This window comes from Crinia signifera, chromosome 1 (genome assembly GCF_055691185.1).
Source record: "Crinia signifera chromosome 1, ASM5569118v1, whole genome shotgun sequence".
Taxonomy (NCBI): domain Eukaryota; kingdom Metazoa; phylum Chordata; class Amphibia; order Anura; family Myobatrachidae; genus Crinia; species Crinia signifera.
This window is the reverse complement of record NC_139217.1, coordinates 329,294,762-329,314,260: the sequence shown is the minus strand read 5'-3', so window position 1 is coordinate 329,314,260 and position 19,499 is coordinate 329,294,762. Positions and strand designations below refer to the sequence as shown.

Genomic DNA, 19,499 nt, shown 5'->3' with positions numbered 1-19,499 from the left:
GGTCCACCTTTTCCAGGTTACCTAGTCATTACTAACTGTCACATTTTAAAACATGCTGCATTCATTCCTACTATAGATCCACAGGTTGTCTGGAAAACATACATTGTTTGTAGATTGGTAGATCTTGAGGACAGGTTTGGCCACCCCTGCCTTACATAAACAATGATGTCTCCTACTAAACAGTGTGGAAGCAAACACCATTATACAAAGGTAAAGCGCATTCTGTCTTTATTCTTTTTTTTTATGTTAGCAAAAAGAAATGATACCATAAAATTACTATTTACAATTCATGACCAAATTTCTTTGGAAAAAAGTAAAAAAATTCTTCATGCCCATAATGTGTTCACATGTTCTTCGGTTTTGAAATAACTCCATCTGGATACTGTTGCTTAAACCGAGCCACCACATCTGGATCTAATAAATGAATCCCATCTAGCTGATTTCCTAATGTGATCCTGGACAAAAGAAAATGGTGGTGAGACAAAAAACAAAAAATCTTCCTGCAACATATTCAAAATTCACTTCATTAAATGGTTCTATATATTTTACCAATAAATCTTATTGATCCTGAATAAATGTATTTCCCCATCTACATCGAGCACTGGACAAAATCTCTCCAATAAAAGCTTCTATATATTCACAATACTCTGCATAGATTGTGGCCTTTTTCTTGCTTAATCTGCACACTGAGCCTCAACAGTTAACCTGGTCCCTATGATGAAATTGCTCATGCCAACTTTTATCCACAGCAATATTTCACACACTCAGCCATTATAATATTATTCATGCGGTTTTACATGGTGCCACATGGGTTCTGCAGTGCCTAACAATACATAAATGAGCAAAAAGAATAAAATCTACAGTACAAGAATTTAGGCTAAGTACAGGATAAATAAAGGGGTGTGGTATGAGCTGCCGATAGGCGGGATTCTGTCAGTCATTAGACTGATGTCAGAATCCCGACTGCCGGGACAGGGGAGCAAGCGCTGCAAAGCCTCATGTGGGCTCGGTGGCGCGCTGCAAAGCCAGCTTCTATTCTCCCTCTATGGGGGTTGTGGTACCCCCCACAAGGGAGAATAGCCCCTGTAAGTTGGGATCCTGACTGTCAGGCTTTTAACAGTCCTGATTCTGGGGAGGCTCCCCGGCACCCAAATAAAAGATATTTACATAAGGGCCAGGACACTGAAATAATAATTATTAGGGTAGCAGAGACAAAGGCTAGGCATTTACCCCTTTGTAATAAGTAATTATACATTTTCTAAGAAAGTAAAAAAAAAATAAAAAAAAAAAAAAGCACATGAGGAGGGCCATCCTCTTAAGTGCTTACATTCTAATGGGGCAGTGTAGACAAGAGTGGCACCGAAGCGGTAGAGATGAGCATAAACAGAAGGTTCTGGTGAGAGATGGCTGGGTTTAATGAAGAAGTGGGTCCTGAGAGCCCACTTTTGTAGAAAGGTGGAGAGTCTGATAGGGAGTGGTAGAGAATTCACAGATAAATAGCAAAATGCAAGGAGAGGGAGGAATTAAACAGTTGGCAGGAGAGGCGGTATGCATTTTTGGAGTGAAGAGGTCTGGTGGAAGAGTGGATAACTATGAATCCGACCCAGTATTTGGAACATAGTTCCAAGCCAGGTCTGATCCCGAATTTACTCCGTTTACACTGCGGTGCCGACCTGGGAGATTACAAGCTTCAGGACCTACAATCACCGCGGCCTGGCCCTGGATCGCTGTGCTGGGGGCAAACCAAAGGTAAGCTGCTGGGCTGCCCCCAGCCTCCCTGCACCCCCCATCCACGAGGTGAATGGATGCCGCACACAGACATCCATTCACCTCCTCCCTGCTTCCGCTGCTGTCTGCACAGTACAACAGACAGCAGCAGAGGCTGTGTGCCCCCCCCCCCCCCCTACCCCCACACTGACCGCTGAGGTCCAGAGGTTGGGCTTCCCCATTGCTGTAAATGGGAGCCAGGTAGGATGACCCGGCATACCAGTTTACTGCCCCCTACCTGGCTTTTTTTTTTTCAGCTACCCCTTTTACACCAATGCTGTCCCGGTTCCATCCCAGGTTTTTGCTTCGTGTACAAGTGGTATAAGTGGGAGAGTAATAGGTGAGGGCTTTGTAAGGGAGTGTGAGGAGCTTGAATTGAATTCAGAAGGGGAACAAGTGTAGGGCGTAATAGGTTTGGAAAAGATGAACCAGGCAGCATGGCGAATAGATTGGTGTAGAGAGGCATTTGTCAGGGAGTAGATTACAATAGTCCAATCTGGAGAGGACCAGTGAGTTGTCTTTGGAGCATACAGAGTTAGAAAGGTTCTAATCCTGGAAATATATTTGTGTTGGAAACTGCAGGAGTGTAATGCTGGGCATACATCAAGGCGATTTGGTCCGATTGCGACCAATCGGCCAGTTAAATCGGACCAAATCGCCTCTCCCTGACATGTAGTCGGGTCCGATGCGCGGTCCCGTGCGCATCGGACCCGACTAGGTGGTCGGACCGGCTGGCCGTCCGACCACCCGTTCTGGGAGGGGCGCTAATCAGTGACGCATGCGATCCATCACAACGGATCGCATGTGTCCCTGCCGCCGGAAGGTCCCGGCGGCTTGCAGCCCATCGGGTGTCCGTACACTGCTGCGAGACGTCGCAGGCAGTGTATGGGCACCTTTAGAGGTGCCGATTGTGTGGTTTAAAGGAGAGGAATCAATCAAAAATAACTTCAAGGCAGCATACTTATAGGAAATAGTTGTTACATCATCAGTGAAGATGTGGGATATGTGGAAGATGATCAGCTCAGTCTTAGACATGTTAATGTTTAAGAAAGCACTGGGACAACCAAAAAGAGATAGTTGGAAATACAAGTGAGAAGAGGGAGACAGATCAGTAGAGGAGCGGTAGAATTGAGTGTCATCAGCATAGAGGCGATACTGGTCTAAAGATGACCTATAAAGACATAAAAGGAGAGGTTCAAGAACACAGCATTGGAGGACACCTACAGTTAATTGAAGTGGGAGAGGTGGAGTCATGAGAGGAGACAGAAGAGAGGTAGGAGGATAGCCAGGAGAGAGCAGTATCACACCGACTAAGGAAGTGTCAAAAGCAGCAGAGTAGTTCCCCTTAGATTTGGCAGGATGGGGGTCATTGCAGACTTTCGTGAGGGCAGTTTGTGGAGTAAAGAAGATGGAAGCCAGACTGATATGGGTCAAGCGTTAATCGTCAATAACAGAGGGTTTTTCATTTCTACTGATCTGTCTCCCTCTTTTCTCACTTGTATTTCCAACTATCTCTTTTTGGATGTCCCATTGCTTTCTTAACGTATTGTAGGCCTCATCTCCCGTTACCATTATCACTAGGTTTAGGATGCTGTTGTTCAAAGTCCGAGCAAGGAACAAGCTAAAGTTTTAAGATGACGGTAAGGCTTCTCTATTAAGAGGACTTTGCATGGTAAGATTTCATCATTCACGGGAAAAACTTACCAATTTGGCTGCACATTGTGTGGACGTCCGAAAAGTTCAATCTTGCGGGTGCCAGGAGAGAGACGTTCAATCATCCCATATATCTCATCAGGTTTGTGACTTGTAGACCGTACCTAGAAAGATGAATAAATGGCATTAAAGAATGTTAAGTGCAAGGTAGCTGAAGACCAGTTCAGAATGTACAGTAAAAAGAAAACAAAATCAGCACAAAAATGTGGGTATAGGATGGTTGTGTAGAAAATGCAATGATATTGTACTACAATAAGGTAGTATCTGAAAACTGACTTGTTATAAAAATCCCAGTCACACATGTGCTTGTGAAAAATAAAACAAAAATGTTACAGGTCTTTCTAGTTAAATTGGGATCAAAGTTTTGCAGCATATGATACAATATCAATCTGTTTATCCGATGCAGCTTCATAAGAACACTTGCCAAGAGCAGACTTCCTCTGGCAGAAGTGGCAGCAGAGTGGCTGATCAATAGCTTTCCAAAGTGTTCTTTTTTAAATATAATGTTCTATGCAGGGGATAAAGGATTTACCATCAGCAGTGAATGCTTTATTGGAGATTTACTCTAAATAGTAGCAATTATGCTCATAAATATCCAGATATTGCTGAAAACATAATAAAAAAATATTTTGGTTTAAAATGGATGTCCACTTGTTTAGATCACAGACTTGGAATGGCATACCATCGCTAGAATCCAAGCTGCACCTAGAAGACCGGTGCCAGAACTCTGACATAGATTATCATGCTTAATGATGGAATTCTGAGTGACGGGAAACCTAATCGCAAGCGTCTTGCAGTGTTGGGCATATAAGGATTAGGCTAAGGGACTAGGAGAGACTTAGGGATGGAGTCAGACATCAGGGTAGGATGGTTAGCAATAGGCACTAATGGGAAGGGTACCTATGCGGGCCTTAATGGTATTCTCGGGATGTCGGTGTCAGCCTTTTGACTGCAAGCGTCAAGTATGTATCCATCTTTAAATATATACATGCCTTTTGCCTTAGTTTGTGATTTCCTATTCAAAATCAAAACTTGCTGGAGAGAGTGGAAGTCAGATGCAAAATATTGACACCCTCTGTTCTAACAAGACATAGTTCTCAGACCATCCATTTATATCATACAGAACTTATTGTACTGTTGTAGGACTGCTAATTAGTCCCGTGCTGCACCCCTTCAGTGGAACGCACTCCCTCGCTCCATTAGACTCTCCCCGACCTTGCAAAGCTTCAAACGGGCACTGAAAACTCACCTATTCATCAAAGCGTACCCTTCCACTGCATAAACCAGCTGGTTCTCCGACCCCTTGCCTGTTTCCTGTTTACATCCTGCTATCTAACCACCACCCCCTCGCTTGCACCTCTTGTAATCTGTCTGTCTCCCCTTCCTACTAGATTGTAAGCTCCTCCGAGTAGGGCCCTCTTCCCTCCTGTTGTCAAAGCCCACTTCTCTTCACATTTCACTCACAGCTCTCCTATACTCCAACACTCAGTGACCATCTTCGTCTGCATACTCATCTCCATCATTGGCCTCAAGCCTCTAGTTGTATGTGGATTGAGTCATCACTACTTATATCCAAGCTGTAATGTGTATTGATCTGTGGCGCTCTTTATTTGTACTGTATTTTTGTTATTTATTCAATGTTATGCCAAGTTTTGTCTCCCTGTATTGTTACTTTGTACGGCGCTGCGAAACACTTGTGGCGCCTTATAAATAAAATTATAATAATTATTATTATTATTATTATTATTATTATTATTATTATTATTATTATTATTATTATTATTATTATTATTTTAAAGCAATGCTTTAAACACTGTAAAAATAACAAATAGTGCAAATAACTTACCTCTGCCACAATAACGTCACAGTCTAGACCCCTATTAAAACCCTGCGGGTTTCCTTTAACACCAACCTACAAAATAAACAATGCAGACATCTGAGCACGAGGCTTAGGGACATCAGAGTAAATATAAAAGCAGTGATAAGACAGAACACAATAACAATGATTACCAGGCAGTGCTCTTTGCCGTGATTAAGCCAATGGCCAGTCCGGCCAGTCCGTATAATTCGTTGCAACTGGTTGGTTTTGACCCAAATAATTTCATCCACTCGCTCATATCTGTAGAAAACATAGTATAGTGACAAATCAATATAAAGTTACAGGTCAGTCTTATGTTATAAAGAAAGGTACTATATACTCACCCCCACAGTTTCAAGCATTCCCGGCCCAATTCCATAGCCCTAGAACCAGAGAGATCAAAATATGAAACACAACCCATGTACTCTCACGTCAAAGGATCATAGCATTTCCATATAACTGCTGCACAAATAGGATAGAATAAGCAGAACAGACAGACAAATTAATGATGTACTGATTAACTATATAATGATCAGATCGGAGTCAGATTTTCCAAACGTGTAATGCTTGGTTAGGTAGTTTGTGTACAAATGCAGAAAACACTTATTATTCTTTTTCCGACAGAACTACAGTAACTCCAAATGTAGTAAAACACCCCAAACTGTCACAAAAAACACCAGAGCAACGGCATCACTTTTTCACCGCTGTGTTTTGAAAAACAAAAACTGAATCGTGACCCGTATTGGACATGAAAACTATGCTGCTCTGTTCATAAATGTATCAAAGGGAAAAAGGGATTTTTGTAAGAACTTACCGTTCGAATCCCTTTCTCTGATATGGTCCTGGTGACACAGCTCAACACTGGGATGTAGGAGGGTCCGAAGGAGCCAGGCACCTATCCTAAAGCTTTAGAGGGTAGGCTCCTCCCCTACTGCATCCCTGGACTCTTCAGTTCATCTTTCAAAGCCACTGGAATACATTAACTCAGTACAAACGCCTGCACATATTATATGCACATTTTATAACAGAAAACTGTTAACTTTTAACCATTTTAACATGAACATCATGAAACTTCTGGCATACTTACTGAGCGTAAGGGAGGGATCGCTGTGTCACCAGGACCATATCAGAGAAAGGGATTTGAACGGTAAGTTCTTACAAAAATCCCTTTTTCTCTTTCAATGGTCCTGGTGACACAGCTCAACACTGGGACGTTCCAGAGCCGGTCCTTTGGGAGGGTACGCTCAGGTCTGCAGCTCTCAGCACTGCTCGCCCGAATGATGCGTCCTCCGACGCGAACTCATGGAATCTATAGAATTTGGCAAATGTGTGAACAGATGACCAAGTGGCAGCTCTGCAAACCTGCTCAGCTGTGGCCCCATGTCGAACCGCCCAAGAGGTGGCAACTGACCTGGTGGTATGCGCATTTATTTTGGCCGGTACTGGTCTACCCACTTTGGTGTATGCAAAGGCTATCACAGACCGCAACCACCTAGCAATAGTCTGCTTAGATGCAGGCCAACCAATCTTGTGTACGTCATACAATACCAACAATGTGTCAGTCTTCCTGACACTCTTCACTCTGTCCACATATATGCGTAAGGCACGCACAACATCCAAAGTTCTCAACTTGTCCCTTTTCTTAGAACCCTCTGGGGGTTGAAACACAGGTAGAACTATCTCCTGATTTAAAAGGAAGGTAGATACCACCTTCGGTAAAAACTGAGGCACTGTTCTTAAAACAGCCCTGTCATCATGAAAAATTAAGAAGGGAGATTTACATGACAAAGCTCCCAATTCTGAAACTCTTTTAGCAGATGCTACTGCTAACAAAAACACTAGCTTCCACGTAAGAAACTTAAAGTCAGCCGACCTTAAAGGTTCAAAAGGTGCCTTTTGAAGGCATTCCAAAACCAGTGATAGATCCCAAGGTGCTACTGGTTGCTTGTATGGAGGTTTCAACCTGGATACTCCTTGTAAAAAGGTTTGAATTTCCGGCAAAATGGCTATCTTTTTCTGGAAATAGATGGACAAGGCCGAAATCTGCACCTTCAGTGACTGAAGGCTTAGGCCCGATGAAAAACCATCTTGTAAGAATTCCATCATTCTTGATAGCTTAAAATGAGATGTATGAGCCTTTCTTCTCTCACACCATCGAATGTAAGTCTTCCAGACTCTATAATAATTTGCCGAAGATACAGCTTTTCTGGCTTTTATCATAGTCTGTACTACTGCCTCAGAAAACCCTTTTCTTTTCAAAATGGTGGTTTCAATAGCCAGGCCGTCAAAATCAATCGATCTGAATCCAGGTGATTGAAAGGGCCTTGTCTTAGAAGGTCTGGTCTCAGAGGTAGACGCCATGAGTCCACAGACAACCTCTGAAGCCTCGAGTACCAGGATCTCCTTGGCCAATCTGGGGCCACTAAGATCACTGGAACCTTCTGCCCCTGTATTTTCTTCAGAAGTCTCGGTAACATTGGTACTGGTGGGAATGCATAAAGGAGATCTCCCTGCCAGTGAATAGTCATGGCATCCACTGCCTCCGCTAGTGGATCCCTTGTTCTGGCATAGAACCTGGGCACTTGACGGTTGATCCTGGATGCCATCAGGTCCACATCCGGAGTTCCCCACATCGAAGTGATTTGGTGAAACACCTGAGGGTGTAAGCTCCATTCCCCTTCCTTGAGCTCCTCCCTGCTCAGGAAGTCGGCTTCTATATTCTCTATTCCTGGGATGAATATAGCCGATACAGCTGGAACATTCTGTTCCGCCCATAGGAAGGTTCTGGATACCTCCCACATGGCCAATCTGCTGCGTGTACCTCCCTGGTGATTCAGATACGCCACAGCTGTGGCATTGTCGGTCTGAATCCTCAAAGGGAGGTTCTGTAACCTGTCTCCCGCCAAGGAAATGACTTTCCAGACAGCTCTCAGCTCCAAAATGTTGATTGGTAACGCTGATTCCTCTGCCGTCCACAGGCCCTGAAGCCTGAGATCCAGGACTATTGCCCCCCAGCCCCTGAGACTGGCGTCGGTAGTTACTATCAACCAGTCCCAGGTCTGTAATGACCGACCCCACTGAAGGGAATCTACTTCTGTCCACCATTTCAAGGATTCTCGGGTGTCCGAAGACAGCACTATCATCTCGGATTTCATGGTCAAAGTGTTTCCTGACCAAGCTGACAAAATGTTCCATTGGAACCTCCGAGAGTGGAACCTGGCAAATTGAAGCGTCTCGAATGACGCCACCATCTTCCCCAGGAGCTTGAGGCACCTCCATACTGAAATGCTCTGAGCCCTGAAAATCTCCTGGACTAGGGTGACCAGATCCCTGGCCTTTACCTCCGGGAGGAATACCCGATGAAGATGGGTGTCCAGTATGACTCCCAAGAATTGGAGCCTTTGTGACGGTACCAACTGAGATTTTTGCAAATTTAAAATCCAGCCGTGAGCCTGCAAAAAACTGATGGCCTCTGCCAAGTGACTCTGCAGCATGGCTGCTGACTCTGCTTTGAACAGGAAATCGTCCAAATAGGGTATTACTGTGATTCCCCTGAGCCTCAGCACCGCCGCCATTACTGACATTATCTTTGCGAATACCCTTGGCGCGGTTGCTAGCCCAAAGGGTAACGCCCGGAATTGTAAATGCAGGTCTCCTATGGCAAACCTCAACAAGGTCTGATGCTCCGGGTGTATAGGAACGTGCAAATATGCGTCCTGGACATCCATGGACGCCAAAAATTCTCCCTGGTCCAGACTCAGGAGTACTGACCGTAGAGACTCCATTTTGAAATGGTCTACCCATAAATGAACATTTAGAGACTTCAAATTTAGTATTGGTCTGAAAGACCCGTCTGGTTTGGGCACCAGGAACAGCGTGGAGTAAAAGCCTTTCTTCCACTCTGTCTTGGGGACTAGTGTCACCACCCCTTTTTTCAAAAGGGAGTGCGCTGCTCTCACAAGAGCTGTACGCAGCCGTGCCTCCTTTGGTAAGGATGTGGGAATGAACCTCTTCGGAGGTGGCCCTCTGAAAGGGATTTTGTAACCCTGTGTTATGATGTCTAGCACCCAGGCATCCTGGTCTAGAGAAGCCCAAGCGTCCCTGAAGAGCGTGAGACGCCCGCCCACTTTTGTCACTGTCGGGCAAAGCCCCTGACAGTCATGCAGAGGGTTTATCCTCTCCTTTATTGGCAGGCTTCTTGTGAAAAGAGCCAAATTTTGACCTTTTGTGTCTTGCCTCTAGAGGGCTGAAACCTTCCCCTGAAAGACTGTCCTCGAAAGGACGCACCACCTCTAGGGGAGGGCCGAAAGGACGGCTTAAAAGCAGAAAATCTGGACGTCTGCTTTGCTGAGGAGGCCAGAAGACTGTAGTAGCACGAAGAGTGGTGCCAGGAAAAGAGGTTACGCTGTTAGAGTGCACACTGTCACGTTTTGTTTTTACTGTTACTGTATTGTAATCATGAGTATATAATAAAATTTAACTTTTAATACACTTGCTTTTAAAAGATGTCCTCTTTATTTTTATTCCTTTATGTTCATAGGAAAAAAGAGGATTGGGTTTTCTAGGTGAAATATAGAATTAAAATTGTTTACATTTAGACATGGTGCTCATACAAGAAAATGAAATGAGAGGGTGTAGAAGAATAGAATGTTTAAAACAAAAGAATGTCAGAGCCCGTGGTCTGCTGCACTTAATTTGATTTTTTCAATTTTTTCAATGTTGTAATTTTATCGCAGGTATTCCCTGGGTCTTATTGTGTCTATGCACTGTTGCCTATTATTGGCTTATGCCCAGCTACTACAGTCTTCTGTATACCCAAAGTTACCCTGAGTGGCACCCCCGCAAATGAACTAAAAATAGCGGGCAACAAGGGTCTAAAAATAGAGTTATTGACGACCCATTAAGAGTGTGCAGACAAAGTTCCTACCTGTCCTTTCCCCATCATTTATTTGCTGAGGAGGCCGGCAGGAATGTACTTTTGCCGCCTGTGGCCTGTTTTATAATCTCCTCTAATTCGGTACCAAAGAGTACCTTTCCTTTGAAGGCTAATGTTTCCAGAGCCTTCTTGGACTCATTGTCTGCTTCCCAGGCTTTTAGCCAAAGCACTCTCCTGGCATTAATGGAGACTGTGGACACTCTGGTTGCCATTTTAATAGCTTCCTCCTCTGCTTCAACTGCATATTCTGCTGCTGCCTTAATCTTTTCTGCCAGCAGTAATGCACCCGGGTCAGCCTGCAGCATGGTGCATAATTCACCAGCCCACTCTATCATGGCCTTAGAAACCCAGGCTGAAGCAATAAGGGGTCGTAAGGTAAACCCCACCCCTTCAAAGATAGCCTTGAGGTTTCCCTCCAGCTTTTTATCCACAGAATCTTTAAAAGCTGCACCGCCCTGTACTGGTAATACAGTAGCCTTGGACAAACGTGCCACTGAAGCGTCCACAACTGGGACCTTTTCCCAGAGCTCCGCATGAGACTCTGGCATGGGGTACAGACTAAGGAATCGCTTAGGCATCTGAAGCCTCTTATCAGGAGTTTTCCAAGCCCCTTCTAACAATTCCTGTAACCCCTCATCTGAAGGAAAAGTAACAGCCTCCTTCCGCTGTCGCTTAAAAACACCTTTAACAGGAGTCTTATCCTCCACAGTCAGCTTTAAAGCCTGCTTCACAGCTATAATGAGATCCTCTATACCAGCAGCAGAGTTCTCTTCCAAATCATCACCCTGATCCCAGGGGATGTCAGTATACTCTCCTTCCTCTTCATCTACCACAGTGGTTAAGGCATAAGACCTTCTAGGGGTCCCTGCCACATCATCCATTTTGTCCAGCATTTCACTGAACCTGTTAATCCCTTTTGCAGTATCCTGCATCACCTGGATAAGTGCAGGATCTGCCTGGGTAAGAGGCAAGGAGCCAGACGACTGCTGAAAAGATGGCATAGGTCTCTGTGATTCTACCAGCCCATCACTCTGCCTGTCCAAAAGCTGCACCAAAGCGTTTACTGACCTGCCTAGGGCCCTGGCCCACGCAGGTTCCATATGCTCTGCCCTATGGGGATCACTGCCCATGGGTCTCACATCAGCGCAAGTAATACATAAGCCCCCCTTGGCCATCTGCTCAGGGACAAATTTTTGTGTGCAAACATTGCACGCGCTCAGTGCATTAAGGGCTCCCTCCCCCAAAACCACAGCCTGATGCTCAGACATGACGCAAGTGATAAATGTATATCTATCAGTATACACAGTGCAAACAATGTACAAGCGTTTATACAGAGGCAATGCACCCAATCACTTATCTGTCTGTTGGTTTCAACTGCGGGGAAGCGATGCCCAGGAAATCCAAGTCACTCTGCCAGGATCAGTAAGCCAGCTCAGCTCCGCTGCAAGCGTTCTGAAAGGCGCCAAAGTCAGAGTGAAGGAAGAGACCACAGGTCCCTGCTGCTGCGGGGTCCGTGACCTTTTGGCGCCAACCACCCCCAGCAAGCCGCTCCTTAGGTAGGATTTCCTAGTTCCAGTGTCTCCCCCTCAAATGGGGATCACTTGGAACATGCCTGTCACAACGCTGCTGTCCTCTCATCTAGGAGCTCAGCGTGTAAGCTCCGCATAAAATGGCCGCCGCCATCACGGAGCGCCTGTCCCCCATGATCCCCACCTAAGCGTGGAGCCGGTTTCAGGGTACTCCGGAGCCCAGGCAGCCTTTTAGAAAAGGCTATAAGCGCTGCACAGGGGGGACCAGACAGTGTCTCCCCTGTGCACAGTGAGCTGACAGGACGCGCTTCTGTCAGCTCCTGCTGCGCAAGCAGTGTGAGGATTCACTATGAGAATCCTCACACTGTGCCTACCTAGCTAGGGTAAAAGTTAATAAAATAATAAAAATCCCCTAACTACTCTAATTCTTCGGCTGCTCCTGCAGCCCTTTAGAATAGCACCCACTCCAGTGGGCACCTAACACGAACTGAAGAGTCCAGGGATGCAGTAGGGGAGGAGCCTACCCTCTAAAGCTTTAGGATAGGTGCCTGGCTCCTTCGGACCCTCCTACATCCCAGTGTTGAGCTGTGTCACCAGGACCATTGAAAGAGAAATTGCAACATAAATTTGAAATACCAGCAAACATTCATGAACACGGTTTTGCTGGTAGAACTTTAAATTTGCACAATGTGGAGCCATAATCCTGCTTTAGAGTATTTTTTTTATTATCTTGTGTTAATGAACGTCTAATATTTCTCAATATATATGATCAGTGTTGGTGATACAAGACCCTACCTTCCAGTGACCCAGAGGAAGAGGAATCCATCATCCTGCAGTACAGGGATCTGCAGTTTCCTCATTTCATCATCAGTCAATGTCCCATAAGGCAGCTCCATGTGAATATCCCATGGTGGGTCAGCCATTACCACTGAGAACTTGCCCAAGATGCCGACATCCAAATAACGAATATCACAACGGATCCACTGAGCCAAAGTCAAACCAGGTTTAAAAAAAAAAAACAAAAACAAAAAAAAAACAATAAACACACTCAAGCTCTGGTAAAAGTATACAGCACCTCCACAGTAACTAATAGAACCCCACACTCAAAACTTCCAAGCTATGAGAAACACCCAGCCCTACCAGCACTGAATGATTACCACTGCCACACATCTGTACATGATTAAGAAGAAAAACCAAACTATGACCGTGGAGGACTAGGATGGTGAATGCCTGTACTGAAGTATTTTCATAATGTCTCATAAGTGATCCACATCAAGTACTCCAGATCTACAAAAAAAACTTGTTCCTAACACATAGAAACATAGAATTTGATGGCAGATAAACATGTTACCTCAAACTATATTTGATCCTTATTTATTTGTAAGGATATCAATATGCCTATCCCAAGCATGTTTAAATTGCTCTACTGTATTTGCCTCTACCACCTCTGATTAGAGGCTATTCCACTTATCCACTACCCTTTCTGAAGTCATTTTTCCCTCAAAATTCCTCATTAGTTTCAGTGCATATCCTTGTGTTCTGTTGCTCCTCTTCCTTTTAAGCATTTTTAGGAAATATATCAAGCCCTCTAAAAAGAGTGGAAAAGAAAGCAAGTGGAGAAGTTGCCCACAGCACCCAGCTTCTAAAAATAATTTTATAGTAAGTACATGAAATATGGTCGCTATGGGTATTTTCTACCCTCTTTTGAAGGTTTGCAATATTTAACATTTAGGGGGGTATTCAATCTGGGGTCACGGCTGTTGAGCTTACTCCACAGCCGTGACCCTGTCCCATTCGAGGTCAGCTCGACTGAGAATTTGCAGGTGGGATTCAATGGGCAGTATTCAATGTGAAATTTTCTCCGTGCATGGCGAGAGATTTTTTCTCTCGCCATGCACTCTCCGTGTTCCGGAGCCTCCTGCTCCCCCTATTCAACGTGTTAAAGACTCGCCGCCACTCGCGGCGAGTCTTAACCCCTGCAGCGGACGAGCGTCCGCGGCAGGGAGCTGTCAGGGAGCCGGGGGACGTAGCAGGCAAGAGAGATTAAAGTCTCTCTTGGCTGCTGCAGGGGATATGGGGAGGGGAGCAGGGCTCCCCTGGACCCAGGCAGCACAGGCTGCCCCCCCTATAGCCAGCGGGGGACCCAGTATTCACTGTACCCGAACGTGCATCGGGTGCAGTGAATATATGAATATCTAATGAGCGGCTCGAGCGCTCCGGCCCCCTGCTGGCTGCACTGTGTAAAAAAAAAAAAAAAAAAATTTAAAAAAATATTTTTTTTAAAATTAAATATATATTCATGTGCTATAGGCACATGAATAAAAATAACATGCCACTTCACAGAAAAAAAAACCTGATTTTTTGACACCAAAATTAAATAAAACACCCTTTTAGTTTAAAAGTTCACATTCCTGCTCTCCATCAAAAGATGGAGAATTTCTACACGGAGAGAGACGGCGAGAATCACTTAGAAAGACGGAGAATATTTCACATTGAATAGGGTGGCTCGCCTTTGGAGAAAAAAAACCTCTCTCCACCGCGTGAAAAGCACAAACTCTCCAGAAATCACAGCGAATTTTTCTCATTGAATACTGCCCATTGTCCTGCCTGTATCGGGGCGGGGGCGTGGCCGCGAGCTGCGGCCAGGAAGAGGCGAGCTGCAGCTGAAAGCTAGTCACTTCCCGGCAGAACGAGCCCGACAGCTTGTGAAGTTGGGCTCATTCTGCCGAGCTCCACCTGTTCAATGCTGTAGAGGGAGACTCTGAATAAGGCCCGGCGGCCATCTAGCCCGTCGGGAGATGGTCGCTGGTGATTGAATACACCCGTTAATCGTTGATGTGTAAAATGAGACCTCATTAAGCATTAGGAGGATATTACCCAATCAGCCCAATATGTAAATTTACAGTTAGGAGCTTATTGGCTGCAGCACTATCACCTTGCACCTTGTTCTTTATGGGGATAGAAACTACTTCTCCAAGCTTCACACATTTACCCCAATATTCTGTAACTCATTACATCTGTTTTACCTGTGGAGGGAAAAGACGTCCTACACTTGGGTCTCCAACACCTTTAACCAGGGGCATTTCTTGGCTGGGAGTAGATTCAGATCCAACTGCTGTCGCTCCAGTCTCTACCCATGCATCAATCTCATAATGAACATATTTACAAGTGTCCATGTGGAAACATGTATTAAGAAAGGAGCAGTCACCGAGAGACTCATCAGTGTGCAGATTAATGATGCGCCTGTAATAATAAATAAAATATGAGAAGTGATGAGAAATCTAACATTTATCCCTATGAGAATATAATTTCTGCATTTTAAATGTCACACAAACCTGATTTTTTAGTAAAACTAATATGCTGAAAGTACTCCGATAAGTGAAAGACTTTTTTGCAAAAGTAAATGTTGATGTACAGTACAGATGTGTCCTCATACATCTAGCCTCAATATGCCATGCAGAGCAAGATAGCTGGCATGGGTGAGCAGCCAGGTCATGTGCAACTCTTAACTGTCAGGCATCTTTTTTCCCAAAAATGCATCTGTCACAACACAACTAGGGTGCTCATAAGACTGGAATAATTAATTTGATATGACACATATATAGCACTTCCCGTTTCATAGTTGACATTTGCCACCATCAAGAGTTGGTGTCAAATGCTTTTGCAATCGATGGGGGAGAACCAGATAATTTCCCTCAAATCAAGGGCACAGCATAACTGAAACCCAGGTTCTGAATGGCCCACGGGCCAGCCTAAGACCAGGGTTGACCATCGGGTTGATGGTAATCGGCTGCATAGTTGGTGACCATCAATGGACACTTTATATAGCCATAGATGGCAACAACACTGTTGGCCAGAGACTCAGTAACAAACAGATAAGCAAGTGTTATATCAAATGAAGCATGTGCCACAATGGCCTTGCATTGCCATAAAGATGCATTTTTTGGCAAAAAAAAAGCCCAATTAGCATAGTTGCACGGGACCTGACAGCAACAGATGAATAACAGATTTTTTATTTTTTTTTAAATAAATAATGCTAAGATTCTCACGTGACATGGTGTGCCAAGAGGGGCAGTTTGACAGGACTGCAGCAAAGATGTATGAGGGCACTGTACCAATGAAAAATGGAGTGTCCCAAATATTTTTTAGTGCCCGTATGCAAAAGGTTTGTTCTAGTGCCGGGCGGCCCTCTTCTATAATATTAGACAAGAAAATACAATCTTTTCGTGCTTTTCCGCTCACCTTGTTAGGAGGGAACAAGCAGAAATAATTGGCGTATTCAAACAGAGCAACAACTGAATTGCTCCGTTGAAACACAGGATGTGCAGAAAGAAAAAAACATTTAAATTCTTGACAAAATGGCTAAGTATTACCTAAAGTGCAGCCTCTGACACGGAGTGTCCGCTCCTGCCCCTCTCATACATTCTTCTTTAGTTCCATAGTCACAGAACTCTTGGACCTGAGCCCTCCCACGGGACCGGAATTTCTCTACAATGGACTGCTCCTTGGCTGTACTGGTGTTTAGAAGCTCTAGGATCTCCTGACTTACCTAATGTACAATAATGCAAAGAATAGTAAAATCCAAGAAAGGAAAAAAAAAAAAAAGTAATAAAACTGTAACTAATTACAAATAGAATATGCAATACTGTGCTTCAATGCTTATTTATTTCATCCAATCACGCAGGTTATTGCTGAAGCCCTATGTTTTGGAGAAAAATAAATTATAACTAACCAAACCACCCATGCTAATTTGTAGAGAGTATTTAAGACTGCTACATTGTGTCCCCATTATTGTGATGTCAATATAATCTTTTTCAATATATGTGCTTTCAAAATAAATAAATATATGAATGAATAACAGACTTACCTTTTTAGTTTGTTGCTCTTTGGTGGATTGTTGACTTAGCAAGCTTTCTATTTCCAAGTCCACATGAGATGCATTTTTACGTGCCTTCTTTTGGGGTTCTAATATTTTTTTCTCACCTGAAATACCTGCAGCAGAGGTAGCTAATGATGAGGACAATGGATCATTCTCTTGATTTCTTCTCTTCTTGGTTCCTGATGCAATGGTTGGACCTTTTCTTTCAGTTAAGGCTACCATCATAGCAGAAAGCTTAGAGTGATCAGCAAAAGTTACTACAGTTGGTCGGTCATCATCTTCATGTTCCCAGCCTTTTACTTCAATTAGCTCTTGGGCAGCAAATTTCTGTAAAAGGCTTTCAACAGCTTGGCGTGACACGGGAAAATCTGGCTACAATGACAGAGAAAATGGTTTGACAGTTTTTTATGAATTGGCAAAACAAATAAATCTGGTATATAGTCGCTGAGCGATTTGTTTGTGCTGCAGCAATAAATCACCGGGTGCATGCTCCCCTGTTCAGCCTGCGATCAGCTGTTTCCCTCTGCAGCTCCCCCGGCAAAGTCGCCTGTTCATCAGCGACCATCTCTGGTCGCTGATGAAAAGGAGACACTGAGCAATATATTGCACCGTGTGTACACAGCTTTACGCTTCCAATCAGAAAAGCAGTGTAGCCCTAGCTGGACCTTGTTAGCTGCTTGTGGTCCCCCATACACACTGTATCAGAGATAGTTCAGTGTGAATGGACTTTTATGGGATTGGCAGGATGGGCCAAGAAATATTACACCAGCACATAAGACACGACCTTCCGATCGCAAACAGTGTAGGAGCACTATAAGCGGTTTACTGGCTAACACTCCTGCAGCCGTACTGCATACATGCCTATACAATCGTTGGCGGTTTACCCAATATTTGACCATGAATTGTATGAAGGGTACCATCAAGTGTACCAAGCAAGAAATGAAAAAAGAAACAAGGATTGTGTTCAACCATTCCCTTCTACTGCAGTGTTATATATAATTGTTATTGATTATGCTGTACCATATTCCACAGCATAAAAATAGAAGGTCATAAAATATGTCAGGGCCAATGTGACATTTAGGTAAATTTAAAAAAATGTCCCATAGCCTGAATAAAGTTGAATAATGAACATAAAACTTTCATCATAAATAAGTTAAAGCTTATAGTTGATTCCAGTAAAAGAAGTCTTGAAAAAAAAAAAAAGGAATTGTTGGGAAAAAAAAAGACAAAGGACAATATACTCGTGATGGAACTGGACTCCGATAAAACACAAAATCCATCCATGATTACAGAACATTGAAACGTCTTGTGACGTTAGACCAGGCTGGGCTCTTATTTTCCTGTATTGGGTAAACAGACCCAATGTTTAATTATATATTTATCTAAATATTTTTTTAATCTGATCTGCCGGATTTGGGTGAAATCAGGCCTAAACAGCATAGAGTATGGGGCCCTTGACAAGTGTCGGGATTCCAATCACATGCCATGCTATAGGCTGGGTTTGACAAGTGACAGGAGCTGGTTGGCTGTTTATCACTCTCCACCTGATCACTTTTCGTACATCTGACCTGAAGGGAAGAAGGGTACACAGTGCTTCCATGAAATTTGAGTATTTTGTGGAACTGATGACTTGGGTTGGTTGTAAATCAAGTTTACAGTCATATCGTTTAAATGACATTCTGCATATGTTTGTGGCAAAATGTAAATAGAAAACACAGAAACCGACATCAGTGTGAGCAAAGGAGACCGCACAGGTGATGATAAAGTGGACAGAGATAAGGTACCAACCAACCAGCTCCTGTCATTTTGAAGCAGCCTGTAACAAGGCAGCTGGAAGCTGATTGGCTGGTACTTTAGCGCTAAAGTTTCAGTACGTAGTACATAGACATGACTAGTATACATGAAGCCATAGCCCTCACCGTGGTAATAGCCTGCTGGATAGACACAGAGTCCGCCGGCAGCACGAGGGAGAGGTCTGACAGGTGGTGCAGAAGTTTGTTCTCCAGCTCGGGGTCTGGGGTCACCTCTGTAGAGCCGCTGCCGCCTTTGGAGCACTGTGCTGATGTTGCAGGGACAGGGCTGTCACTGCGGAGAGATGGCGCCAGCCCGGCCTCCGGGTTCTGCAGATCTGCGGGAGAGGAGGAGGGAGAGAGGGGTCACTCTGGGATGTAGTAGCCCGGCGGGTGCATACCGAGTAACTGAGGGACGCATCCTACCCAGGGCAAGCTGGGACGTGACATCCTTTCGCCGCCGCTGCAGCCGCTCCCGTAGATAGTCCAGCTGCTTCTTGTGAGCCTGGATGGAGCTCCATGTGTCGGACATCGCGCTGCAATTTGAGAGGCCGGGTACCCTCCCGCACTGATTCCAAGCTGGTTACATACACCTCTCCCCTCTGTAATACCAGCACCGGGACCACTCACTGCACTGTAAAGCGCCCACCGGATGTGTACAGACTACGCCGGAAGCGGGGAAGAGAGCAGCCTGTGCACACTTCCCCTACACATCTCTTCACGACAGTAATTTACCAGGCTGCCAGTGCCAGGCATGGGACGTTTCTCACAGTAACTAGATCAGGTTTGCCTACCTGACCCTCTCCTTCAGATAGAAAATGCTCTGTTCCTGGACTTCCCTGGTAATGTATGATTGCCATGGGGAGCTAGGTAACTGATAAGAAAGGTGTTTCACTACGGTGATGGCAGTCATAAAGAGCAGAGCATTTTCTCCCTGAAGGAGAGGGTCAGGTAGGCAACCCTGAACTAGAACTAGCTGTAACCAAGTGGGAGCAGGGTTGTGATAGAGCTCAGACAGAGATGTACA

At 44.6% G+C, this 19,499-nt stretch overlaps 1 protein-coding gene across 1 annotated transcript; it reads right to left on the bottom strand.

Moving 5' to 3' along the window:
• Window positions 1-211: 211 nt before the first annotated feature.
• METTL3 (methyltransferase 3, N6-adenosine-methyltransferase complex catalytic subunit) lies at window positions 212-19,192 on the bottom strand. The gene is made up of 11 exons (XM_083144832.1): window positions 18,899-19,192; window positions 18,602-18,810; window positions 16,671-17,054; window positions 16,177-16,352; window positions 14,830-15,046; window positions 12,599-12,786; window positions 5,683-5,721; window positions 5,491-5,599; window positions 5,327-5,392; window positions 3,472-3,584; window positions 212-455 (listed from the first exon to the last, which is right to left on the bottom strand). Exons 1-11 carry the CDS (start codon window positions 19,002-19,004, stop codon window positions 344-346), a joined length of 1,719 nt encoding a protein of 572 aa, XP_083000958.1. The 5' UTR covers window positions 19,005-19,192; the 3' UTR covers window positions 212-343.
• Between the last annotated feature and the right edge of the window lie 307 nt (window positions 19,193-19,499).